Source organism: Macrotis lagotis, chromosome 4 (assembly GCF_037893015.1).
Source record: "Macrotis lagotis isolate mMagLag1 chromosome 4, bilby.v1.9.chrom.fasta, whole genome shotgun sequence".
NCBI lineage: Eukaryota > Metazoa > Chordata > Mammalia > Peramelemorphia > Peramelidae > Macrotis > Macrotis lagotis.
The window spans coordinates 40,143,480-40,170,368 of record NC_133661.1 but is presented as its reverse complement, the minus strand read 5'-3'; the positions used below and the strand labels follow the sequence as shown (position 1 = coordinate 40,170,368).

The following is a 26,889-nucleotide window of genomic DNA, read 5'->3' as shown; positions in this document are numbered from 1 at the left end:
CTTACAACATTATTTTGAAAAAGGTGCTTTGCAAATCTTAGAATGCTGCCTAAGTGTAACATCAATTCTGATCAACTCTATACACACAAACAAAACCTGAAAACACTCCTGTAGAATGCATTCAATTTTACCAAGTATTTATTATGTCATTTCTCTCGTCAATTTCTGTAAGAGGAGGAATGTGATTAGAGAAATTTCCAAGTTGCTCATTCTGGTGGACATTTGAAAACAGGATTTACAAACAATGTTTTATCTTCTTACAGTGATATGAAATATCTGAACTGGATTGCTTTTAACTTTAGAGAATTTAGAGCCTTAAAATAGGATAAAAACTAATCTTGAAAACCTCCTCCCCTAGTAATACAAATAAATTCAGACCTCGTCCATCCTTACCTTCATTAACTGGAGGTTGATTTTCATTGTCTTTAGGGGCTTCCGAAAAGAGGTCACTCTGATTGATCATGACATGAAAATCAAATGGGTTTAAAAAAAAAGAAGTAGTATTAAAGTCCTTGTAACTACAGACAACTAAGACCTTTAGTATCCTGTGCAGAAAAGAACCCTTGCAAAATTCAGTTTGCTCTGTAGAATTTGGATACCTCCTGAATTATGGCAATTAAGAACTTAGAAAAAAAAATCATAGTCTATCCAAGGAGTTATTCCTAAAAAATCAGAAGTATCACCTAGGGAGTATCATATAATCTTTTGGTCAGAAAAACTGCAAATGACTCTTCTTTACATATCAAAGGATATCATGAGATGAGGATAATCCAACATGAAAAAGAACAAGGGTTACCTGAAGTAGAAAATAATTTTGGTAAAAAGGAGAACAGACCATTTCTATTCTGCCTCCCATCCCCACTAACCTCATCATCATCATCAAAGAGTCCCATTCCTCCACTGAAAAGGCCCCCTCTAGAGCCAAATGGTGAGAAGTCTTCATCTGTCAGTTTGGGTGGTTTGAACATGTCATCTTCTTCATCTGTGAAACAAACAAACCATAATTCTGAGAAATGGAACATTTTTCAGTCATCTCTGAAACTTTTTTAGGAGGACTGCAATAGGAGGATGGCTACAGCTAAACCCTAAATTCAATTCTAGGGCCTTAAAATCAGCAGCAGCATCTTCTGCATGAATTGGCATCATTTACCAAATCATCAAAGCAATAGAGGTGGGCTGGGAAGGTGAGAGTGGAGGAAAAGGGAACAGTAATGCAGGTAGCAGATTTCAGTTAGCGAGGGACTGATAAAAAGACAAGTTGAGACTTTTCATTCCTATAAACTGGGGCCTTAAACTTCTCTGAGCAGGAGCTTCAGAAGGTGAGCCTCATTAAACTTATGAATGATTAAAATCCAGTCATTTCTTTCCATGTATTGCTGCCAAGCTAGGTTTCTAGAAATCATGCTATATTTTTTGGCATTTCTCCCTGGTGGATTTCATCTCCTTAGTTTTTGCTTCACCTGGCAGATTTCTGTTTGAATCTCTATTCTCAAATTTATACAAGTTATCTTTTTAAAGTCTCCTGCAATGTGGAAAACTGATAAGCATACCTTAATTCAAGTCATTTACAAAAATGTAGTAAAGGACCTAGAGAATTATAGTTCTGTGACCTGCCACTAAAGGCCTCCCTTCTATGTTGACAGAAATATCAATATTCTTTGGGCACCATTACTAAAGTACCATCAACCATCACACCAATATAAGACCCATGTTACCACTTGATCTCCATGGAACTCAAGGGAGTTTTTCTGAAATGCTTTTTGGAGAAGTCAAAATATGGTAAATACAATGCATTCCCAATTGAACAATACAGTATCCACATCATCAATGTATATGAAGTTGTCATAATTTTGAAATATTTTTCTGGAATCAATTCTTAATGAATCCCTGTTAACTCATATATTATTACATTATATCAGAAATATGTAATCCACCTGTTGGTAAACTGTTTTAAATTTCACTGAGGATCAACCTCAAAAAGAATAATATAGAATTGCTTGGATTCACTCCACCATGCCCTAAGTCTCCTCTTTTCTCACTTTTTGTATCTGGGACATGGCCTTCTAGAGCTTTCATTTATTTTTCAATCCCATAGAGTGTCTCTGGGTACAGCAGCAAATTCCTTCAGCATAATAATCACTTAAAATAACTACATAATTCCCTCCCCTTTTTTCCAAGAGATGGAGATTATATGTTGGGGTAGTTTTGTTCAACTGATTTCCACCTTCCCTTTCTGTAATTTTATTACAAGGATGGCCCAATGGGTAGGGGAGGGGAAGAGATACATCCTGAAATGATATCAAAACAAAACAAAAGTAATAAGTGTTATAGCAGGATGATAGAGGAGGAAGAGGATCTCATGAGAGATCAGAGTTTGAATTCAGCATCAAACCCTCCCCACTTGTGATTATGGTCAGGTCATCATTTCTCCAAAACTCAGTTCCCTCAGTTATAGAACAGTGATAAAACCTATAATGCTTATTTCATAATAATTTTTTGAGAATAAAATGAGTATGTAAATCATGTTGCAAACCTTTAAATTTTACTATTATAGTTATCATTACCTCCTTATCTAAATTTGGGCCAAACTCCTTCCTTACACCTTGTATTTACCTCTGCCAATTTTCCCCTTATAGTTTTTCCAATATTTCCCTTAAAGTAAACTCAGAGTTTAGTAACTGTCCCTCTCCTTTACCCTCTATTAATATCACTCAAGCAAGTGAGTCTCTTGTGTTTTTGTATTTATTCACCATTTATAGCCCCCAAAAAGTCTTTCATGATCTTCTTTGCTTGTGTTTTGCAGGACTCACATAATTTTACAACTAGTGTAATTTAACATCTCTCTTTTTGTTCTTTGTTATTTCCATGGCCTGATCCTCTTTTGTACTTGCCCCCTTCTAAGTGTGAGTTCAGAAAGTTCCTTACCAAGCCACTTTTTTAATGTTTTCCACTTTTCATTTCTACTGAGATTATTCGAAACTGTTTAGTCAGAATTTTATTTTCCAGAATATCCCCTCCCTTTCAGAATTTTCTTCCCAAATCTCAACCATGGGAATTTAGACTTACTGACTTTTTCTGTTCTGTCTTTAAAAAAAAAAAATCAAAACAAAACATCTACCAACTCAACTTTCTTCAATTTCTGTTTTTACAAGTAGCTAGTTTTCCTCCCTTTCTATAACAAATTTAGGATGATAGGCTAACTTTCTCTTTTTTTTAGTTTTTTTTTGCAAGGCAATGGGGCTAAGTGGCTTGCCCAAGGCCACACAGCTAGGTAATTATTAAGTGTCTGAGACCGGATTTGAACCCAGGTACTCCTGACTCAAGAGCCGGTGCTTTATCCACTGCGCCACCCAGCCGCCCCCTAACTTTCTCTTTAATGAAGAGCAGTTTTTTACTTGCTTGTTAGAATTGGGGTCACTCACATATTTGGGCTCCTTCTGAGTCCACATTGTAAGCAAGGTGCTAGCAAGGTGCTTCACACTGAGGAAAACTGAGCTTTGAGCTAAAGGAAGGAGAGCTCAAGTCCCTGAGCTTGCCAGAGCTAGCCCCTAAATGTGATTAGAGAAAACTGTCCAGTCTTTAACTGGCTAGGATAGTTACAGAATATTCCCAAAATATCACTTCAACTGCTTTCTCTTTTTCTGCTTGCCCAAATGCAGGGCTTCCAGTCTACAAATATGTATTTTCTCTTCATCTAATCTTCTTCTATTACTTCAAGCAGCCCCTCAATGGCTGTATTCCAACCAGATCTACCTCACGCACTGCTAGAGAGGGCAGACATTTCATATTTCATACATAACGAACGGGCCCTCAAGGTGCTGAGTTACAGCCCAAAATGCAAAACAAGGGTGAAGATTACTGTTGACTGAAGTTGAAATATTGCACCGGATGCATTTTCAATTGTTTCTTCTAAGTTAAGAGTATATGAAGAACTTTTCATTTCTAAAATCTAGATTGAAAGTCAGAAAGGTAGGGGGCAGAGCCAAGATGGTGGAGTAAAGGCAGGAATTCCCACAAACCCTCCCCTGGACCAATCCAAATACCTTTAAATAAGGTAGCAAATTTTAGAGTGGCAGAACCCACAAAAAGACTGACTGAAACAATTTTTCAGTCCAAGGCAACTTGGAAGATCTGTGGGAAAGGTCTGTTATACCAGGGTTAAAAAGGACTGCAGTGCAGCTGCGCCAGACCAAACTGGTTCCAGCCATCCAGGAACAGACCGTGGGATGCCTGGGTCTGTGGCAATGCAGGCAGTTTTCAGACCTTCCAGTCCAAGGACAACTTGGAAGATTGGCAGGAAAACTCTTGCCGCACCAGAGTGAAAAGACAGCCCAGTCCAGCACAGGCCTCAGTGCAGACCCAGCCCTGGATACCAGGAGCAGAGCAGAACTGGGGAGCCTCCTGGCAGCTGCTTCCAGAGCACTCAGCCCATGGATGGTAAAAGAGGTCAGAGAAGATTACAGAGGCCTCTCTATTATACCTGGTACAGGATTTTGCTACTTAACCCATACTCAGATCCAGGTTGCAGTCTGGGGACCCATACTGCTATAGCACAGCAGGGACCCTCCTCACAGCTCCAGAGCAGAGAGGAGTGCTGGTGGTCATCCACAAGACCAGACCACAGGCCAGTAGAGCAGTCAGAGGCTCTCCCAAGAACTTAAAGGAATTGAGGTTCTGGTGTTGTCCCTGAAAACAGCTGTAAAAACCCTCAAAAACTGGGACAGCACATCCTTCACCTTGGTAGTAGTCGAGCTAAAATCAAGAGAGGCTGGGGAAATGAGCAAACAACAGGAAAAAAAAGAATACAACCACAGACAATTACTTTGGTCCTCTGGAGGATCAAAATATACACTCAGAAGATGACAAAGTTAAAGTTTCTGTATCCAAAGCCTCCAAAAAAATATGAATTGGTCTTAGACTATGGAAGTGCTCAAAAAAGATTTTGAAAAATCAAGTAAGAGAATAGAGGAAAAATTGGGAAGAGAAATTAAGAGTGATGTGTGAAAAATCATGAAAACCAAGTCAGCAGCTTGCTGAAGGAGATACCAAAAAATCCTGAAGAAAATAATATCTTAAAAACCAGTTTGGGACAAATGGAAAAAAGCAGATCAAAGGAAATGGGGCTGGGCGGCTAGGTGGCGCAGTGGATAAAGCACCGGCTCTTGAGTCAGGAGTACCTGGGTTCAAATCCGGTCTCAGACACTTAATAATTACCTAGCTGTGTGGCCTTGGGCAAGCCACTTAACCCTGTTTGCCTTGCAAAAACCTAAAAAAAAAAAGGAAATGGGGAGAGAATGCCTTAAAAAGCAGAATTTGCCAGATAGGAAAGGAGACATAAAAGCTCTCTCTGAAGAAAATAATTCCTTAAAATGAAAGTCAGAAAGGCATTCTTTTTTTTTTTTTGGGGGGGGGGGGGCTTCTTTTACATTTATTTCAAGAGGCTCCAAGCTTTGGTGATATTGCATCTTGGCACATAGTGTAACTTGTACAGGTCTCAGAAAGACATTTCTAAATCCTTTATCTATCCCCAGATGTTCTAAAGACTGGTCAGGGATGAGGATCAAAATGACCAATATAGAGTTCCCAAGAAAAATTCATTTTCCCTTTTGAAAACCAAGACAACACCTAGTCATGCCCAAACCCCTGATGCTTCCCCATTCTCTGAAACTGTTGACCCGATCTTTCAGGGTCACCTGGACACCAGAGCCTGTGGCTTAACTTGAAAAAGGCTGGACAATGACTCTCTGATGCCTCTTAATTTGTTGATGCTTAAAATCAAGACATACCCTCAGGACTGCATTTTAGATGTTCTAACCAGGCAAACAAAGTCAGCTGTTTATAAACAGGTGCAAAGGCAACTCTAGGCATTTTATGGGTGACATTCTGGATTACAACATCTATAATTCAACAAAAATGAAACAGAGCAAGGCCTACCATCAGAGGGAACCTTTCTGACATCCTTCTTCTCTTTTGTTGTTTTCTTGGTTTTTGCTTCCCCAGATGCTGTGACTTGAAAGGAAAGTTTCAGAATTTATAAAAAGACATTTCTGTAAAAGAGTTTTATCTCATAATAATAAGACTAAATGGTAAATAAAATTAGTACAAAACTAAAATCTAGCTTTAGTATTTTTTCTGATTCACATGCAACTGAAATGCATTGTGTCTTATTGTTATTGAGAAATCATCACATTATACATTCTATAGCTGTTTTCTTTTTACAGTGTCATAAGCTGGAAGAGAATTATTTTTAAATAAAGCTTTATAGGCTGTCCAATTCCATCAGTGAATAAAAGTGAAAAATGTTGTAGATGATTAAAATCTAGAGAGAACAACTGAGTCCTTTTATTTCTGGAGAGGGGAAGAAGGAAATTTCAAATAGTAAATGCCTGGGCTTACTTGTCTGTCCTTCATATGGTCGGCTGGTCACATCTCCTTTGATTCTTGCTGCCAGTTCATCAGCAAATGAAGTAGGTCGATTTTTTTTCTATAGGTATAAGAGCAATGGATGAGGAACTTCTCTGCGATGTACTGATCTTTCATTTACCCTTCTAAAAAGCCTACATACTAAAAGCTTTATAGGATCAATGATAAGATTAGAAGTTAAAAAGAGGGGAGTGTAAATGGGACATAAAAAGAGAACTAGATCATTTACCCTGGACAGATCACCAAGGTGGGAAGCCCAGCCTATAAGATATTCTTCCACACAGTACATTTCCAGTTTTCCTGGGCTCTTTTATGTTACTGCTCAGATCTGTAGACAAGAGCACTGCTTAAAAGGAAACCTCTTCAGTATGAGGGTAAACATCTTGTGCCTAAAGTTCCTGGCATGGCAATAAATACTTGATGATATAATTTTTAAAATTAGGATGAAACATGAAAATATTTATCAAATGACCTGATATCTGAACTACCTTTGGGGAATCAAGTATAATAATAATGTTTTCTAAAAATTGTGGACAAATATTAACTGTGAACTATAGGATAAAAAAAGAGATGGATAAACTGAGAGAGAATGTTTAATCCTCACTCGGGCCCCAGAAAAAGCAGTTCTCTTACAGGTCTAGCATTTTCTCCATTGACTTCCTCTCCTTCTTCTTCTTCCTTTTCAGAATCACCAAAGAGATCACAACCATCTTCCTCTTCTTCTTCATCACTTATCAGTGTTATGTGCTAATAGACAATAAGATTCTAGATTAAAAATTAGCCTCTACAGGCAACATCTCAATTTAAAGCTTTATCTTATCTCTAAAATGTAACATGTTTTCATCTAAAAGGGAAAAAAGGAACTGATTAAAAGTTTCCCTTATTGTGTTAGACCTATTAAGCTCATAGAATGCACACCTCTGGGGGTAAAGCCTTTTTCATTACTGAAAGCTCTATACTTTATTAATTTATAAATAGTTTATCTTCTCACATCCTGTTCACAACTGGCTTGAAAAGCTTTTTAAAATCCTATTACCTGTTAGCATTGAAATAGAGCCTCTTAATGAGATACAATTACTAGAATCTAAGCTAAATTTAAATAACATATAGAAAGTGTTTTACAAACCTTAAAAGTACCAAATAAATACTAGCTATTTTTATTACTATTTTTTAATTATTAAATTTGTGGATCCATTAATGGGAAATAGAAAATGGTTTAAAAAAAAGGACAAATACTAAGAGTTTTAAATGATAATTAGAAGAGGCTTAAAAACACACTTTCTGGTTTTAAAATTCATTTCAAAACTTTTACTAAATTCTCTAAGGTGCGATACCAAAATAAAGCAATCTAGAGAGGAGTTTTTGCCCTAATAACCAAGTTAATCAATAGCTTACTCTTTTAGGGCATACATTAAATCTGGTTAAGTCCTGACATCTTTCATAAGCCAGAAATGAACTGAATTATTTCAAGATAATAACCTTACCGGTTTTTGGTCATTTTCACTCTGATTGTCGAAGTCATCATCTGACTCCTTGAATGGAAGAAACAAGCCGATTTTTATTAGGACAAATTTTATAGGTCACATATTTTCCAATTTTAGGGCTTTGAGGCAGGTTAATTTGTCTATTCAAGCATTTTGTATGCTATCAATATACTAGAGATATGCAGAAAGATTTCTAGTTGGATGTGCTGAAAATATTTAAACATTTTTTCTCCCATGGGATTTTGGAAGTCCCTTTCACAAAAGGCTAATTTCTGTCAATCTGTACTATTAATCATATATTTTATAGTTAAAAATTTCCATATTTAAGTGAACAAGTATAGCTTGTTCCAACTGCAGAGTGAATATTTCATTATTCAGAAGGAAATCCAACTAACTCATTTGTCTGAATGCTACCAGTCTCTTATAGAGAATCTAGAGGGTGGAAAAAACTGATTCTAGTTTCTGATGAAAGGATTTAAATGATCTGACAGCTTCCCCAAAACCCATAACCCCCAAACCCTATCTCATTCGTTAAAAGACAGTCTTTAACAGAGAATGAGTAAAGGACATAAACAAAAAGTTCTCAAAAGGAGACAAAAATAATCATATGGAAGAATGCTCCAACTTAGTAAACTGGCAAAGAGGACAAAAGATGGGAATAATCAATGCTGGAGGGATTATAGAAAGATAAGTACACTAGTACATTGTTGGTGATGCTGTAAATTAGGTCATTTTAAAAGCAATTGGGAATTAGGCAATTAAAATTAAAATAAAATCATCATTTCCCCCAGAGATTCCACTATTAGGTATATACCCCAAAGGAGGACATTGATAAAAGGGTTGTATAAGAGACCAAAAATATTCATAGCAGGAATTTTTTTGTTGTTGTAGTAAAGAAACAAAGTAGATGCCCATCTACTGGGGAATGGCTAAATAAAATGTGATGCATCAATGTAATGAAATATTGTATCTAAGAAGAAACAAATATAATAAATTCAGAGAAGTGAGTAAAGATTTATATGAACTTATGTATTGTGAATTAAGAGCCAAGACAACTATATATATATAAAACTACAACAAGTCCAAAGAACCACTACCACAAACAATAAAAAATGAATGATACAAAATTCCAAAGAATAAACTTGGTTCTAAAGAAGACACATCTTCCCTTGTGTATGGATTATGGTATATACTTTCAGAGTTTTTGATATATTGATCAGCTTCTTTTTACTTTTTTAGAAAAAATAATCTTTTTTAATATATATATGTATGTATATGTATATGACAGCTCTCTGAGAAATAGAGGGGAAATTTGGTCAAAGTATAAAAGCAAAATATGCCAATAACATTTATTTTAAATATACTCATCTATTGGTAAGTTATTGGAGAACAAAAAACACATGATAGATCTTCCCCTGCCTAGGATTGCCATTTTAGGTTAAAGCTTCTATTTCTAGAAATCTTCGTCTTATAGTCCTTCTGCCATTACTAACTTCTCTATCCTTTAGGGTATATTTGTGCCTAAAATACAGTGTAGCTCTTTAATACCATTAGATTATAGCAGCTATGCTCAAAGCACCACTTAGGGCCTTGTGAAACTGTCAGTGAGTAATGAACACCTAAGAGACAGTTAAGGACCAGTGGTTAGCATTCTGAGTCTGGAGTCAGGAAGACTGATCTGCAGGAATTCACATATAGCCTCAGAACTAACTAGCAATTTACTTAACTCTGTTTACTTCAGTTTCCTTATCTGTAAAATGAACTGGAGAAGGAAATGGCAAATCACTACAATGTCTTTGCCAAGAAAATTCCCATTCAGAGCTGGATACAAATGAAATCAATCTTAGACAATAGACAATAAACCCCTTCCATACTAGAAATTCTTTTTTTTTAATTTTTTTTTTTTTTTTTTTAGGATTTTTGCAAGGCAAATGGAGTTAAGTGGTTTGCCCAAGGCCACACAGCTAGGTAATCATTAAGCATCTGAGGCCAGATTTGAACTCAGGTACTCCTGCCTCCAGGGCTGGTGCTCTATCCACTGCGCCACCTAGCTGCCCCCATACTAGAAATTCTTAAGAGTAAAAAGATGAGAAAATAAAAATATAGTTCCAGATTTCTAAGTGACATAAATAGATGAAGTGTTATTAACATTATAGTTGGAGACATGAGTAAAAAGGCTGCTTAACATTTTCCCTATTGTACTATACTGACATTAAATGTATACCTGGATTATATGTATCAGAAAGGTCTTGTGAAATAATGGAAGGAGTTCCAAATGAACTTGTAATCAGGAGAGAGCTGGGTAAAACCCTACTCCTCACATTTACTAGTTATATGATCATGGAATTGGGAGATGGAAGGAAAGCATTTGAGATAATGCCCAAATTTTCCTGATGCTGGGCTTTAGTCCAGAGAGGGTGAAATCCTTGCTGCCTATCATACAGGCCCTAAGGAGCAGAATCATGACTTGGATGGAGTCCTTTCATTTCTGGGCTTCCTTTCTTCCCTCCTTATGCCTGCTTTCTCTAAACCTCACTTCTTCATCTAAATCATACTGGCTTTGCCAGAGACAAAGTGCTCAATCGGGCTATCCTGTGCAATCACCCAGCACAATGAGGTCAGAGTCAGGACTGAACCTAGTCCCTGTGACCTGCCCCCCCACTCCAGGGCTCCTCTTCTTATTCTGAAAGACATGAGAGAGTTCCTTCATACTTTATCATACAAGAACTGGCAGAGGTAGACATTAACATGAAGACTCTGAAACTGCTAAACTCAAATGACTCCAGGGAAGAATAAAGCTGTTTTCTGTGTTGGGTCTACTACTAGCAACAACTGCAGCTGCTGCCCACAAAATGTCATCAGGGAGTGACCTTTGTTTTTGCTGAAAGCTCTAACATGACACTCACTTCATAAAACCCCCCCTTATCCCCATCATGGTGCCCTCACAGAACTTACCTCTTCATCTTTCTCCTCTTCACTATCCAAGACACTATCTGGATCACTGTTTAAAGAGCCATCTATTTAGGGAAAAGAGAAAACTAGTTAAAATGCACCACAGAAAAACAAAATTAACTAAAGAATCTCTTCTCATAATCACAAACCCTTGTGACCAGCCACCACCTGAGACTTTGTGTTAAACATACCCTCACTTGAAAGATCTCCAAGGCCAACATCTTCTTGTTCCATGAACAACTGGGAACCAATCAAGTAGGGCAAGGGGCGATCGATATAGAGATCCTGCAAATAATGAGCCAAGTTAAAGCTTTAGAGGGAGACTTCTTCAGAGAGACATAGAAATAAGCAATGGCATTTTTCCATCAGTTACCTTGTTTTCTTAATCCCTCCTGCCCCATTCACTAAATGGGAGGAGATTACAGCAATAAACACTTTATAGTGCCAAGTGTTACAGAATGAGGATGCATGCCTGGGATAAGTATGAGGAGACACAATTGAAGCTACAAAGCAAGAAACCAGGCAAGAGTAAATCAATTCTTGCCCCCAAAACAATTATAATACCGAGCTATCAGATGGTGGTGAGCATAAGCAGCCTGAGGAAGCACAGCACAGATGTTAAGTTCAGAACTGTTCATTTTAATTCAAGCACTTCCCCCACAAGACAACTTTTCAGTGTGAGCCTGGTTCAATTTCATGGCTGCATCAGGAGTTTTTTGAACACATTAGTGATTATCAAGAAAATTAATGTTTATTTCTCTAACCCCTGATCAGGGGTTCAAAACATAAAAGGCAAAAGAGCAGGTTTCAAAACTTGAAATGATCACTTGGGGAAATTATTATAAAGGTCAAAACAAGAGATAATGAAAGGAAATTCAATCCAATTCTACCTCCAAATAAAAGTAATATCAAAATTATATAAATTTTATTTTAATAGCTTATAAACTTGTGCCCTTTACTGCTACTAGTCCTCTAGTTCCATTCTTCTCATTTAAAGTATAAGATTTGAAGACATCCAAAAGCAAAACGAAATAAGATCAGCTAGCCCAGAAGACTGTGCCAGTCTCACCAAGGGTCAGGGCTTCACCTTTGGCTCAAGGATCAGTTCTATTCTTTCATTTGCTTCTTCTTCTTCAGAGTCTGAATTTCCAGCTTTTATATCAAGTTGTTCAAATGCACTGTCCAACACCAGTAACCCATAGTTGACAGCTTCCTGGACTTTGGGAATCAGATCTGCCTCTTTTTGTTCCCGGGTTTTCTCCTGTAAACAAGTAAAAAAGGTCTTTTATATTTCTATTCTGGAACATTGTGATGAAATTGTAAACAGTGACAAAAGTACAGTAGGAAATATCAACATGATGAATCTATTATAACAAATTTTAGGTAAAAATGGGTCGAGCTGCCAAAATCCAGACCCCAAAGACAGAATTTTGTAATTCCTTCAATAAGAAATGGGTTTATCACATCAGCCATGGTGCTGCTTCACTGTCATCCCTTGACATTCCCTGTTCCCTTCTACTATGGATTAATGACCTCTTGGACAGTTCTACAGATGGATAGTCAGATGCATGGGGCTACAGCATAAAGATCTCAGCTTAAACTGTAGTCAAAGGCATGAACTAGGTTTATGTTAATAGGTCTGCATCTAATCTTCTAGGTGTCAGCATCTCTCCAATTCATTATAAATGTCTGCCAGATAATCTTAAAACCTTGCTTTATCTTCTTCAATCTCTGTTCAAAAAGCTTTCTCTCCATTACCCCAAATATTTCAATTTCTTGGCCTGATCCTCAAGCCCTATCACAAACTCAGGTCTACCTATCATTCTACATTTCTCTCACCAGACTGTCCCTTACTCCTAAACTTTCTTTAGTTCCAATTTAGCTGGACTTTTCATTGTTCCCTCAATACAACAGTCTATATTCCTGTCTCAGTACCTTTGCTCAGTCTTCTTCCTGTCTCCTCTACATATTCCTTTAAGGTGCAGTTCAGACTCTACCTCTATGACACCACTGTCTCTGGTCGCCCTCCTTGCTCTGACCTGCTATCTCATTCAGAATCTAGTGCTGCCTTTCAGTGTTGGTCATTTTCCATGCCTATGACCTAGATTACAAAGTAGAGGAAGGTTCCTGAGGATAAAGATCCTATCCTGAGTCTGCAGGGCTAAGCCCAATGCTCTGATCTCAGAAGGCAATCCATCAGTATTTGTGCCAGTGGGCTTGTTTGAGCATCTACCTTAGTCTGAGTGAGCACTAGGTCATGAAGACTCAATCCAAGCAATAGTCAATCATGGTTAAATGACTGTGAAAGAAAACCCTGAGCCAGTCCGTAACATTCCCCAACTAGAATTTTAAGAATCCAGGGACAAAGAGGAGACTGGAGCATCTAAGAGAATGACTAAGAACATGTCTGGAGGCATTGCACATTTGTGCTAAGTTACTAAAGCATGGCTTTGACTCTGAAAACCTGATCTAACAGAAGTTTGCCTCTAATCCTCAAGAATCATTGGAGCATTCAGGTATTTATTTAGCTCATGTGATAGATACTGACTACACTAAATGTAGCTACAAATAAAACTCAGAATCCCTTAACAATTGAGATGGGTCTATAACAGAAATGACTATTTTCACTTAAAAACTGCCGGCCACACTTGCTGCAAGCTTAATAACCAGACTGAGGATTCATAAAGGATTAAAGATCCCAGATACCTGCTCTGTTTTTTCGGCTTCAGCCTTGGGAACGGACTCTTCCACTTCTTCATCATAAACTCGCTAGAGAAGGAAGCAAATTAATTAAAATGAAATTAAAAAATCCACTCCTCAGCAACCATGAGCAAGGTTACTTAAGTAGTCAAGGAGACATAATTTTTACTTCAAAGACTAAGTTTCAAAGTTACCCTTAAATACCCAAAAAGCCCCAAAATTTGATAATTGAGATCACTGCTTCATGGACAACCTTCTGATGATGAGAAGACAGTCATCCTAAAGACAAAGACTCAGACAATAAGTAATAAAGCCTGACCAGTCGTATTAGGTAGTAGTAGAGGTTTTTCAATTCTTCCTCAGCCTCTTCTAGAACCATAGGGTGGGAAACAGGGAAGAGGACTAAAAGCCTAGCTTATGCCCTTAAGTATACTAATTCAGTTTCAATTCATCAAGAACTTATTTTTCATAAATATTCTAAGTAGGGCACTGTAAAAGGTAAAGGGCCTTCAAAGGCAAAATGAGATTTAAGGCCCTATCTTCGAGATGTTTATATTTCACTGGGAAGATTCAACAAATCCATACATGAAGAAAAGAAAATTTTTAAAGAGAGCAAAAATGCTAACAATTGGAGGGCACCAAGAAATGTTTTCAGAACTGAACCTGAAATGAATGAACAAAATAATTACAAGCACTTGGGAGGAAGGGAGGAAGAGTTAGTTTTCCCTCCATGGAGTTCTCCATGCAGAGCCTGTTGACCAGTCTGTGGGCATGTTAATATAGGGATTACTTTTTTTTTTTCAGGAGGCTACAGAAGCTCCTTCCAACTTTCGAATGCTTTCTTCTGAGCTGGTTGAAGGTCTAGGGAACAGATGAGGCCAGGACACAGAGGATGGGAGACAGAATGGTGATCACACAAACGATGTGTAGGAAGAAGAGAAAGGTGAAGTAAATCTACAAAGGAGCCAGAGTGTGAAGCACTTAATAGGGGAAATTTCTGAAACAGAGAATGATATGGTTAGATTTGTGCTATAGGGAATACTTCTGGCAGTTATATGAAGGACAGATTGAAGAGTGGAGAAATTGGAAATGGAGAGAATAATTAGGAGGTTATTCCAGAAGTTGTGGTCATGTGAGTTATGAGAAGGGCATGGATGGAGAACAGAGAGACTTGGCAAATGACTGAAAAAATACGAGGAATGAAGTTGAAGGAAATGGTGAGGATGAATCAAAGATTCAGTTCTTGGGTGACTAGAAGGAGGAAGGAAAAAAAAAGTGGTCAAGGGTGCCTACAAGGTTAGACAACCTGAAAAAAAAGGGGTCTAATTGACAGCTTACTCCTTTCAAGATGTATGATCAGAATGAACTATGTCACTAGTCATAAATTAACAGTTAACAGCTGACATTTAGTTTTTCAAGATTTGTAAAATGCTTTACACACAATTTCAAGTGCTATCAAAACAACTCTTTTGAGAGGTAGGTACTACTGGCATTTTTACATTTTTACAGATGAGGAGTCTAAGGTTCAGAAGTTAAAGGATTTTCTTAGGGTTGTGCAGATGGTCAGTGATGCTGAGTCTAAGTCTTTCCTGACTCTAGACCCCATGATCTCAGCCTCTGTACTGTGACCAAAGAAGCTGCCATTTCAGCACTGGACAGGACCAGGAGCTACTTTGACATCTTTTCCAGATCAGATAAATTAGTACCACAGAGGAATCGTGATTCTCTCAAAAGCTGTTACAAAACAAATTTGATATGACTACTATAACAACTGCATATTATATTTAGCCAATCTTGCTTCTAAACATGGTAACTGAAAAAAAATGTTCAAAAGAAATTTCCTTTCCCAGAATAATAAACACATGTACTCAAATCTCAACCTTATATATGAATCATGGGACATTCTATCACAGACTGCAGAAATGATGGAATATTTGTTCAGCTATAAACATCTGAGCTAACTGGAATAGTTGTAAGAATGGACTGTAAAAATCAAAGAGTGTGAACAATAGTAAAACTGAGCACTGAGGTTAGTCATGGAAAATCATACTTTGAGAAATCAAGAATTAGGAGTTTTTTAGTTTAAAATAACATTCTTCATAATTCCTAAAGGTTTTTTTTTTTAACAATTGTTTATATATTTGACAATGAACAAAATCACTAACTACATGAGATCAATTTTACATGTTCCAAAGAGGTATTTTCTCTTATTTCTATTCCCTAGACCTATTAAAAGAAGCATAAACTAGTATCTATGTAAATGTATAATACACACATATTAAACTGTGAATTCAACTGTGAAACTGTTTATTATATAGGCATGACAATACAGTTATTAATGTTTCTCTCTCTTCCTCCCCTTTCCCCTTTTTCTCTTCCCCCACCAAATGCATGCATGTTTTCATCCCTAAGACTAGCAGACCATTTCACAATTGAAAAACTATCATTTGAAAATTCTCTGAAATTATATGAAATAATTGCAAACCTTTATTTTTGCAATCCTGTACAATCAGTATATATTTATTTTATTATTTTTTTTGTAAGGCAAACGGGGTTAAGTGGCTTGCCCAAGGCCACACAGCTAGGTAATTATTAAGTATCTGAGAACGGATTTGAACCCAGGTACTCCTGACTCCAGGGCAGGTGCTCTATCCACTGTGCCACCTAGCCGCCCCTTATTATTTTTTTTTAGTTTTTTTTTTTACAATCAGTATATATTTAGATTTGTCCTGTGAACTGTACTATCTCTCAGCATCGAAATCATGGAAGAGAATATATAATATTAAATTCTGTAAAAATTAAATGGAAACAGCTTTCTTTTGTACAGATAATCCGTCAACAAGCACTCATTAAGTTAAAGATCTAATATATCACTGCCAAGTTACTTCCTCAACACTTTGAAAGGTCTATATTTTCTCTGACTTCAATAATGTAGATCATAATACCTCAGTCTACACTTTCCTGAGCTGTGGCTTAGCCTAAATGTGACAACTAAACTGATGCATGAATGACTGAAGACACAAAATATATTGTAGGTCTCTTCTCAAAGCTATTTCAGTTTCAGAGGACCTGTGGTCTTTGAGAAGCCAGGGTCCTTTGCACAGTGGCAAAGCAATGATGAGTTTTAGTGATGTGCTAGTTTTAAGGATCGAATTCCACACTAGTAAGACTGAGTTTAGAGTCGGAAGAGGTTCATATCCACTACTTACCACTCTCTGAGGGGAAGAACATAAGTAGGTAGATTGCTAAATTTGGTACCTGGTATGATCCTGGACAAATTATTTAATCCCTCCTCATCTGAAAAATTGGAAAAATAACACCAAAAAGTTATCAGAGAGGGGCAGCTAAGTGGCACAGTGGATAGAGCACAGGCCCTGGAGTCAGGAGTACCTGAGTTTAAATCTGGTCCTCTCTGTGCCTTACTTTCCTTATCTGTAAAAGCTGTGAGTTGGACTAATCGACTTCTAGGCTCTGAATATGATTCCATTACTGTAATACCTGGTCACTCTAAAATTCAAAATAGATCACATTCATGATCACTCATCTTCTTGTCAGTCTCATTTTTTTCATGAACAATATGTAAATAATTGTGTCAGGCACCTCACAGGATTTGTATGAAGAATATGCTTTGTTAATCTTTAATAAGGTTTTTTAAATAAAATTCATACCAGATCAACTGTACAAACAGAAATGTCAGATTTGACATTAATACCTGAGGAACTTACATTCTCAATAAACTGGGTATTAGATAGCATGAGGAAGTCATTGAAGACATTGTGAAGGCGACAATCTGTAGCTTTTGTTTCATGAATCAGTCCATCCACTTGTTTCTTGATTTCATGTGTCCTTGAGATGGTCTGCTGGGAGAACTCCTGAAGAAACTGTAAAAGCTATTTTCAAAAGACACAGGGAGAGTTGTTGGAGTTTGAATTTTGGCTGGAGAAGCAGATCTGTTCCTTCCTCTTCCCACCCTTAGTAGGTTAGTTGTGAAATCAACATTTCACTGAGACTTCCTTCCTTTCACCTCCACCCAGGGAAGGAGAGCAACGGATACCATATTCGTGAAAAACACTGGATATGGCACCAAAACTTCCGCAACATTCAACAAATCCTTTGTCACCATTCTAGCTCTGTCAAGATCATTTTTTTGACTTCTTAAAGCTTTTATTTTGAGTTTTGCGATTTTTCCCCTAATCTTACTTCCCTCCCTGCACCCCCCCCCCCCCAAGGCAATTTGCTAATCTGTGAAAGTTATTTATTTTTTTTAGGTTTTTGGAAGGCCAATGGAGTGAAGTGGCTTGTCCAAGGCCACACAGCTAGGTAAGTGTGTGAGACCGGATTTAAACCCAGGTACTCCCGACTCCAGGGCCGGTGCTCTATCCACTGGGCCACCTAGCCACTCCAAAGGTGATTTTTTGATTGAGGTTTTTATTAATTCGCCGGCCAAGGCAATAAAGACTTATATATGTTAAGATCTCAACAAAATGGGCTCAAACACCTGATTTTTGATTTCCGGGGGGGGGTCACACGGTTCCACTTTATACCCCGAAACCCTTCTCTTGTCTTGAGCAAGCTGATGGTGTGCGCGGCCCCCCTGGAGGACACCCCAATGCCCTTCCCTGCAGTCCCGTGCCCACACGTTTCACGGCAGCGGCTCCCTCATGTCTCCTCGGGAAAGCCAAGGCCGAAGGAGCGCGATGCGCTGCGGCAGCAGGGGCGGGTCAGGGCGTCTGTCCTCCCGGCCATTTGTGGATCCGCCGCTCCCTGCCAGGCGGAACACCGAGGCGGGGCGAGGTGGGCCAGGGGCAGGGGCGAGCCCCGGCGGAGGTGCCCAAGGCCTCGGGGCCCCGTCCGCCCCCCGCGGCCCCTCCCTGAGCCGGGGCTCCCGGGTGCCCACGCCGCGCTACCTGCCCGCAGGCTCTGCCCTTCGCCCCGCCCCACTCACGCCCGCGTCCGCGGCCAGGGACCAGCTCTGGCTGTTCTTGCGGATCTCCTCCAAGGACCAGGGCCGCTCCCACACGGGCCCGGGCCCCGGCGGCGGCTCGGGCCCGCTCATCGGCGCCGCTCCCCTCCTCGCCGACCCGACACCGGCGCCAGTCCCGGGCCGGGCCGCTCCAAGCCCAGCTCCGCGGGTCACCTCTCCGCGGCGGGAGCCGCAGTGCTGGCCCCGCCCCCGCCGCACGTGACAGCGGGCACGTGACCCCGCTCACGTGACGCGCGCACGTGTCCTCGAGCTGGGCCGGGCGGGTCGTCACTGCGCCTGCGCTCTAGAAGCGGCGCACGCGCAAAGCTCCTCATCCGCTCCCAAGCCACGCCCCTTTCTTTGCTCAGCCATCGGTGGGTCTGCAGCCTCTCCTGTTCCCCGCGGCTGCGGGCGCCTGGGGAGTCCGGGCTCTGTAACCGCAGCCGTGGCTTCTCCAGCTGTGGGGCCCCGAGCAAAGCACGCCGTGCCTCAGTTTCCTCATCTGCAAAATGGGGCCGGAACCCGCACCTGACCTCCAGGGCTGTGGGGCCCTCGGATGACACTTAGGCAAAGCGGTGTGTAAACCCAAAGTGAGCATCATCTTCATCATCTATTATCATTATCATTATCATCGTCATTATGAATCAGCCTGTACCAGGGAAGGTAGTTTCCCATCGTGGGATCCCCACAGGGATGGAAACCCAGCCTAAGCTTCCCCTACCATGTGCGTGGCCCAGTGAAGAGACCTTACTTATAAAAGGTGGGGAAGCTGAGGCCTGGAGGCAGAGGAAGTGAGCCGAGCCTCCGCAGGAGCCCGCAGCAGGCCCGGACTCTGAGGTCTCTCCAACTCCATCTGCGCCTCCTCCCCCACTGGGTCCGGGCAGCACCCAAGGTCAGGGCCGGCTCTGCCCCTCTGCTCAGCCACGAGGCAGGGCAACATGCCCGGAGTTCAGTCCAACAAACCTTCATGAAGGGTTGATGCTGAGGACTGCCAATAGGCAGAATGGCAGAGCTCCACCTAGACCTTTGACAAGCTCCTGCCCCCTTCCAGATCTGGAGCCTTTTCCCCATTGTGTCTGAGATTATACCAGCAACTGCCAAACACACACAGTTCCTGTTCTTTTTTTTTAAAGTTTTTTTTTTTGGCAAGGCAAATGGGGTTAAGTGGCTTGCCCAAGGCCACACAGCTAAGTCATTATTAATTGTCTGAAGCCGGATTTGAACTCAGGTCCTCCTGACTCCAGGGCCGGTGCTCTATCCACTGTGTCACCTAGCTGCCCCTTGTTGTTTTAATAGCAAGCCCACAGCTCAATGCCCTCCCTGGGGCCTCCTGCCATCATCTTCTATCTTTTTTATTGGCTTTTCCAAACCCCAATGTCGGGGAGAGGTGGGCACTCTTGATCACAGGAAATAGCTCATGATCTTTTGAAGGTACCAAGAAAAGCCTTTCAACATTAACTGTGTATATCTATATATCTATCTATATCTGTATATCTCTGTCTATATCTATCTATGTCTGTTTATGTCGATATATCTATCTTTATCTATATGTCTATGTCTGTCTACATCTGGGTCTATATCCATATACATGTCTATATCTATTTCTGTCTATGTCTATATCTCTAAGCTTTTTCTTCACATTCCCAAAGTAGAAGTGGGCCTAAAAGTCCAGACCTTTCCTATCCATGTTTAAATTTTACTTCAGTGGGGCATAAGTTATGCTTGCTTTCCATTTACAGGTGAGATTGGAAATTTTTTTACTAGGCAATGAGGTTAGGTGACTTGCCCAGGGTCTCTCAGCTAGGTAATTATTAAGTGTCTGAAGTAGGATTTGAATTCAGGTCTCTGGACTCCAGGGCTGGTGCTCTAGTCACCGGACCACCTAGCTGCCCTGGGTTTGGAAGCTAAAAAATACTAAAAAATGTTTTATGTTAAAATATGGGGTACCCCATCAATGCATCCTTGTACTCAGGCTATGGCTAAACTTTGAATTGTTCTGACTTGAGTAGTATATAACTTGATGAAAGGAAAGCTCGAGACATTTTGAAAGGGATTTGTGGGGAAACACAGCAGGGAAGGAAGCAGAAAAATTCAGGAGGGAATTTAAGCAGAAGAGGTACCATGTTTTGGAGGTCCATCACCATATTATCTTGACCCCATCTTACTTTGGTACATATCAAACATCTAATATATGCTTTTTATTTACTCCATCATTCATTCATTCATAATGGAGAAGGATGCCAAAGTTTAAGGGGGAAAAACCCAGCTCACATTTTATTACTAACTCTCAAAAAGGTGACCAAGAAAAAATTAATTAACTTTATTGACAATATAAAAATTTTTTATAAGAATAATATGCATATTCAAATCCAGCCACAGGCACTTAATACTTACTTAGCTGTGTGACCTTGGGCAAATCACTTAACTCTCATTGCCTTGCCAAAAAACCCCAACAGAAAAAGAACAATATACATACACATTAAGGGTATGCTGGGTGAAAATGTGAGAAGAGAATAAGCAAACTTTCCACAAAAAGTTTTAGAAAACAATATAGTCACACAACTGACACAAAGGTATAGATCATATGGTTTTTATCCCAAAGAACATTTGGCTCTATTGAACCATAAATATCACCTTAAAAGATGCTCTTTCAACAATGCAGATTCTAGGAAACTTTTAATGATTGAAATTACCCTCTGATAATTACATTCAAACAAGAGATAAAACAGGGAGAGAGGGGGTCACTGAAGTATTTTTTATACAACAGAGAATCCAAACTGAAAAAGGATTTTCTAGCTGGTAAGATCCTCCAGATGGTCCTGGTTTCAGATGTTGTATTCTTTCATTCCCTTGTGAAGCCTCTTGAGACTCATAAATTCTCAAGAGTCCAGGCTGTTTCCACAGAAGAAATTAGATTGATTTTGTCCAGATTATGATATGCACTGGGATGGACAAACCATAGATTTTATCAATTAGTACATAGATCTTGGATAAAAACTGGGCTGGCAGTCACGGACAGTGAGGTGGGCTTCCTCTAGGCAATTATGCATGGCTTCAAATAACCTCAAACTTCTCTTTGAAACTAAGGCCCATCTTTTTACTACCATGTTCTTCCGTTTAGTACTGTGACTTGAAGTCATGGGCTAGCAGAGTGTTTGAAGAATTAAAGTGTGACTATGTCCATGGAGAAAGAAGAGCCTGGTTGGTCTGAAGAAGATGTGATGATGGTTTATCCTTTGTTCTCAAAGAAGAATATGACAGCAGAGGAGGTGATGCCATGATAATACATATTAATTGGATTTTATTTCAGGGGGGCTGGTACTAAATTCGCTGGAGTCATCTGGGTCCAGTGGCCAGACATGAATCAGGACAACTGGAGATGGCTCTGGATGTGAGATAATCAAGGTTAAATGATTTGCCCAAGATGATACAGCTAGTAAGAGTCAAGAGTCTGAAGGCTAAATTCAAACTCCCTTCTTCCTGACTCCAAGGCCGGTGCTGTATCCACTGAGCCCAGGAAAGATTGTATAAGAGAAGTGGTTGACCCATATCATTAGAGAGATGGATTAGTCATCTCCAGCTCCACTTGGCTCACTTTTTTCTTGCCTCAGCTTCTGCCTCTCTGGACTCTTCCACTTCTATCCTTCTTACTCAAGGGATACTTCTGCTCCTTTGGCTCTCAGCTCCCATTGTTAAGTTCCTGTCTGGGACCTTCATTTGAGCAAGTGTGCAATTCAACAAAGGTTCACTTTTTCTCCAGTCTCTGCTGATTTTTTGCGCTTTCCACCTTCCCCTGGCATGAGTACCATTTCCCTCCCAAGGGTAAAAACTGTTATTTTTCTTGTGGTATTAGAATTCCTAATGTTTAGCACATAGTGTATTCTAACTGCCACATCTATCACACCCTCTACACCTTTTTTTTAAAAATTGTTTTTTTAATGAATAGGAACCCATTCCCTCCCCAGTGATTAAAAAAAAATTCCTTGTAACAAATATGCATAGTCAAGCAAAATAAATTCCCTAATTGAGTGTGTGCAAAAATATTTATGTATCATTCTGTATCCTAAATTCATCAGGAGGTAGATAATCTATTTCATCATTGAGCCTCCAGAATCTATATATAAATAATTGCTTTTTAACTTTTCAAATTGTTTGACTTTATAGTGTTGTTGTTACAATAGTTTTTTCTTTATTCTGCATATTTTATTCTTCAAAATTTTCAAAATTTTTGATTCTTATAAAATGAATGTCATGAATTGTTCCCCTGGTTCACTGGGTCAGTTCATATATGTCTGTCCATGAAATCATCTACATCCTCCTTTCTTATAGTTCAATTATATTTCATTCCATTCTTAGACACATTTTATTCAACCTAAACTTGATTGTTGGGTATAATTTTTATTTCCAAGTTTTTGTCATATTTTTTTTGCCATTCCAAGAAGAACTTCGGTTAATATTTTTGTACACGTAGGACCTTCCTTTTTCTTTGATTACTTTTCAGTAAAGGCCTAGCAGTGTTCTAACTTGCTTAAGTTAGGAATTTCTTGGTTACAGTTTCAAATTACTCTCCAGAAAGATTGCATCTATTCATAGGTCCACTAATAATGTAGCAATGTGTCTCTCTAACATTTATCATTTTCCTTTTTAAAAAAAAATCATCTTGGTTGCTCTAAGTGAGCAATGAAATTCAGAATTGCTTTAAATTATATTTCTCTTATTACTAGTGATTTGGGACTTTTTTTTACATGGTTATAGGTAGTCTGGGTTCTTCCCCTTGGGAACTACCTATTCACAACTGGAGAATGATTCGGGGGGTAAAAGACAGGAACAGAACATAGTTTAAGGGGAAAAAAGATGTGAAGAAGCTAGGAAACCAGGGCCTTTAATCTTACCCCAGAAAAACTCCAAGAAAAGAGCTAAGGGAGGTAAAGGAGAGAGAGGGAGACAGAGAGATAAAGAGAGATAGAGAAAAAGAGAGAGGGAGAGATGGACAAAGACAAAGACATGGGGAATAGCCAGAATAGCCAGGAAATGGGAGATGGATGTTCATGTGTGAACTCTTGTTTCTCTCTCTTTATAATTATCTCTTGTTTACTTCTCTCTGTTTCTCTATCTCCCTCTCTTTCCTTTACCTCCCTTAGCTCTTTTCCTGGAGTTTTTCTGGGGTAAGACTAAAGGCCCTGGTTTCTTAGCTTCTTCACGTCTTTTTTTCCCCCTAAACTATGATCCTGACTTCTGTTCTCCTTGTCTTATGACTCCTAAGGAAATTAAAATTATGCTATATCATTTAGTAAATGTGTCTTCTCTGCAATCAACCCTATTTCCCATTTTGACAACCCCATGTCTCAGTTAAACTCAGAATTGTCCTTTTTCCTAGTCAGAAGTAAAGATAAAGTTGAAGATCACTCTTATTCCTCTTGCCTTGCCCCTTTCCTATTTCCATTTCCTGGTTAATTAATTTATACTGGATTGTCCTATGCTTATATGTAAACTTTATCTCTGTCTATCTATCTATCTATCTATCTATCTATCTATCTATCTATCTATCTGTCTGTCTATCTATAAAGTTTAGTTTAATCCTGTACACAGGAGACAATTATTCTGTTCATACTTGTCCTTGAAAAAAACAGGGGTGGTTTGATCTTCTCCAAGAGGAACAATGGGATGATTTGGGTGTTTCTGATTTTCTAGTCAAAATTTCTTAAGGTAATGTATGCCCTAAAGTCATAGACAATTTATAATTGACAGAAAGGGTTTAACCAGTCTAACCTGAAGGCCAATCCATTTTTTCCCACTGGCAGTCAACTGTAAGACTTTGTACAACTTACCCCACTTTCTCAAAACTCAATAAATATGACTTTTTTCCCCTGAGACATCTGTGCCCTGGCTTTAACTGAGGCTGCTAGAGTGACCCACTTTATTAACAGTCATATGCATCAATGTTAATGAACTACTATCTCGACTGAAAAACAAGTGCTTCAGCTTTCCTGTTATTGGCATTTTATACAGGAGAGAACCTGCTGCCAGACCTTCTTAGCAGAACTTCTTCCTTCCTTTGAACCTAGGTGGACTTTTCCATTTGAAGGGAGGATTTCTTTTAGGGACGTGCAGTTGTGAACTGACTTTTTCCTCTGGAATCCAAAAATCCTCTTGTACAAGAAAGTAAATACCCCATGGGGGACATTTTTATCTATTTTGTGTTAAAAGCTGCAAATTTGGGGGTAACTAGGTAGCACAGTGAATAGAGCAGGGGCCCGGAGTCAGGAGGACCTGAGTTCAAATCCGACCTCAGACATTTAATAATGACCTAGCTGTGTGGTCTTGGGCAAACCACTTAACCCCATTTGCCTTGCAAAAACCTAAAAAAAAAGTTGCAACTTTGTCTACACTGTATTGGTGTGCTAGATTTGTATGTGATAATTTGGAGATAATTGGCAATTTGGAGATAATTGGACCCTTCTCCCTACTCCATACATGTTCATTGAAGGAAGCCTTTTTTTCTCCAAGAAAGTCCCTAAATTAAATAGGAGACCCTTGAGGAAATTTTTTTCTTTTAAAGGAATACTCCCAACCTGGTTTTGGGAAATAATCTGTTTTCAATTTCTCTACCCAGAAGACTCCTGAAGAAGGGGGTAGTAATTAAAAGCATGAAAAAGAATTTTTTTTGGTTATATATATCTATGTAAATTAAGTAGTTTCCAACTTACTCCCTCCCATCAGTCTGGGCTGTGTTGTATAATCTTAATGGTCTCCAAAGACCTCTATTGACTAAACTGAGCGTAGTGGCATATTTGTTTTATTTCAGATACAGTTTTCATCAGGAGTGCTGAGTGGCAGCATCCCTTTAATGCCTTTAGGGAGTCTAATGCCTAAGGGTCTCCTGGAGGCCCTATTACATCATAAACTGGGTCTTTGGATAAAGGACTGAACCTACTGGCATCTGCATCTACATTGGGAGAGTATCTACACCATGAATGAGTTGTAGAAAGCAAGGACCAACAGGAATGAATCCTATATCTCCCCAGGAGTTTCCAATTGTACCAAAAGCATTGACATTTCCAAATAACCTAAGAAATTTTCCTTAACCATTAACTGCTACCAGTTCTGATGCCAAAAACTGGCATCCAGAACAGGTAGAAGGGAGTCCTGCTAGGGACCCCTGAAACTTTATTAGATTGATAAGCTGAACACTGGGTCTGTGGCAAGGTTGTTCACCTCCATCACATGGTCCCTCAGGAGGGTTTCCCAAAATGACTAAAATTTTAGCTGGAGCCTTCTTAGAAATTGTTTTCATATTAAGCCATCTCTTCCATCTAAATTGGTAAAAGTTTTGTTTAATTTATTCAAACAGTTTCTTTTCTCACTATTGAATTTTTTCCATACTGTTTCTACTTCTTTATGTAGTATATTAGGACCTGTGATATTAGGTGGTGGCTTTCCTGTGCTTGATGATGAACAATCTTAGTTTCTAATATTTCTATTTTTCTTCTGTTTGTGATCTTTCCATCTTCATATTTAAATCCAAGACTCAACTAGTTTCTTAACAACCTTGTTTTTCCTTCTATTATCCTTTCCTGTTTTGTGAACTAATATTACTCATAGTCTTCCATTATCTTACAAGATTAAAAAAATGTTTACATTGTAAACTCATGTTATTTACCATGGCTCTCAATTTGAAGATAACATCAAGTGTTTTCTATATGAGGTGGTTTCTATGCTCTTTTGATCTCCTTGTTGTAAATGTAGTTGACATATTTATTGAACTTTTTGTTTTTTTTTTTTTTGCAAGGGAAATGGGGTTAAGTGGCTTGCTCAAGGCCACACAGCTAGGTAATTATTAAGTGTCTAAGGCTGGATTTGAACTCAGGTACTCCTGACTCCAGGGCCGGTGCTCTATTCACTGCGCCACCTAGCTGCCCCTTTATTGAACTTTTTTTATGAAATGTTTCAGACTGTGTAAATGTCTATTCCTTCATCTATTTCCCAGTTTTTAAAGAATCAATAGTTTCTTTTAAAAATTCAAATTGGAGGTATTTGAATTAAGGTATATCATTTCCTTGTTTTCTTTTGTCAAGTTTTGCACTGATTTTTGTTTTTGCTTTAAGAAGTTGGCAAGTTGGACTTCTGGGTCACACGATTAATAAAAAAGAGCAGGACAAAATGAATATTTTTTCTAGTTCTCACTAAATCTCAAACCATATACCTTATCCCTCTTCTAATCCTCACCCCAAGAGGAATGACACATCATGGATCTAAAACTGTGCCCCCGTCTTTTACCATTCTGCTATTTTCACTGCAGCAGCACAAGGGGTTGGCATAGGAGTCGGGCCATTTTGCATTTTTGTTTGTCTGTTTCTTGGGTTTCCA

The 26,889-nt window shown here is 39.1% G+C and overlaps 1 protein-coding gene across 5 annotated transcripts in view; it reads right to left on the bottom strand.

The window, feature by feature from the left end:
- Positions 1-18,721, bottom strand: part of WASHC2C (WASH complex subunit 2C) — a 49,350-nt gene extending 30,629 nt beyond the window's left edge. For 4 of the 5 annotated variants that reach the window (XM_074232574.1, XM_074232577.1, XM_074232575.1 and 1 more), the window contains exons 1-12: positions 18,505-18,720; positions 17,285-17,449; positions 13,566-13,628; positions 11,947-12,120; positions 11,051-11,144; positions 10,863-10,924; positions 7,908-7,955; positions 7,057-7,170; positions 6,397-6,484; positions 5,935-6,009; positions 867-982; positions 394-451 (exon numbers count right to left, since the gene is read on the bottom strand). In XM_074232574.1, coding sequence (XP_074088675.1) covers positions 394-451; positions 867-982; positions 5,935-6,009; positions 6,397-6,484; positions 7,057-7,170; positions 7,908-7,955; positions 10,863-10,924; positions 11,051-11,144; positions 11,947-12,120; positions 13,566-13,628; positions 17,285-17,449; positions 18,505-18,615 — 1,168 coding nt within the window. In that variant the 5' untranslated portion in view covers positions 18,616-18,720. Of the gene's footprint in view, positions 1-393; positions 452-866; positions 983-5,934; positions 6,010-6,396; positions 6,485-7,056; positions 7,171-7,907; positions 7,956-10,862; positions 10,925-11,050; positions 11,145-11,946; positions 12,121-13,565; positions 13,629-17,284; positions 17,450-18,504 lie in introns of all 5 variants that reach the window. The other variant, XM_074232578.1, reaches the window with a different exon arrangement.
- Between the last annotated feature and the right edge of the window lie 8,168 nt (positions 18,722-26,889).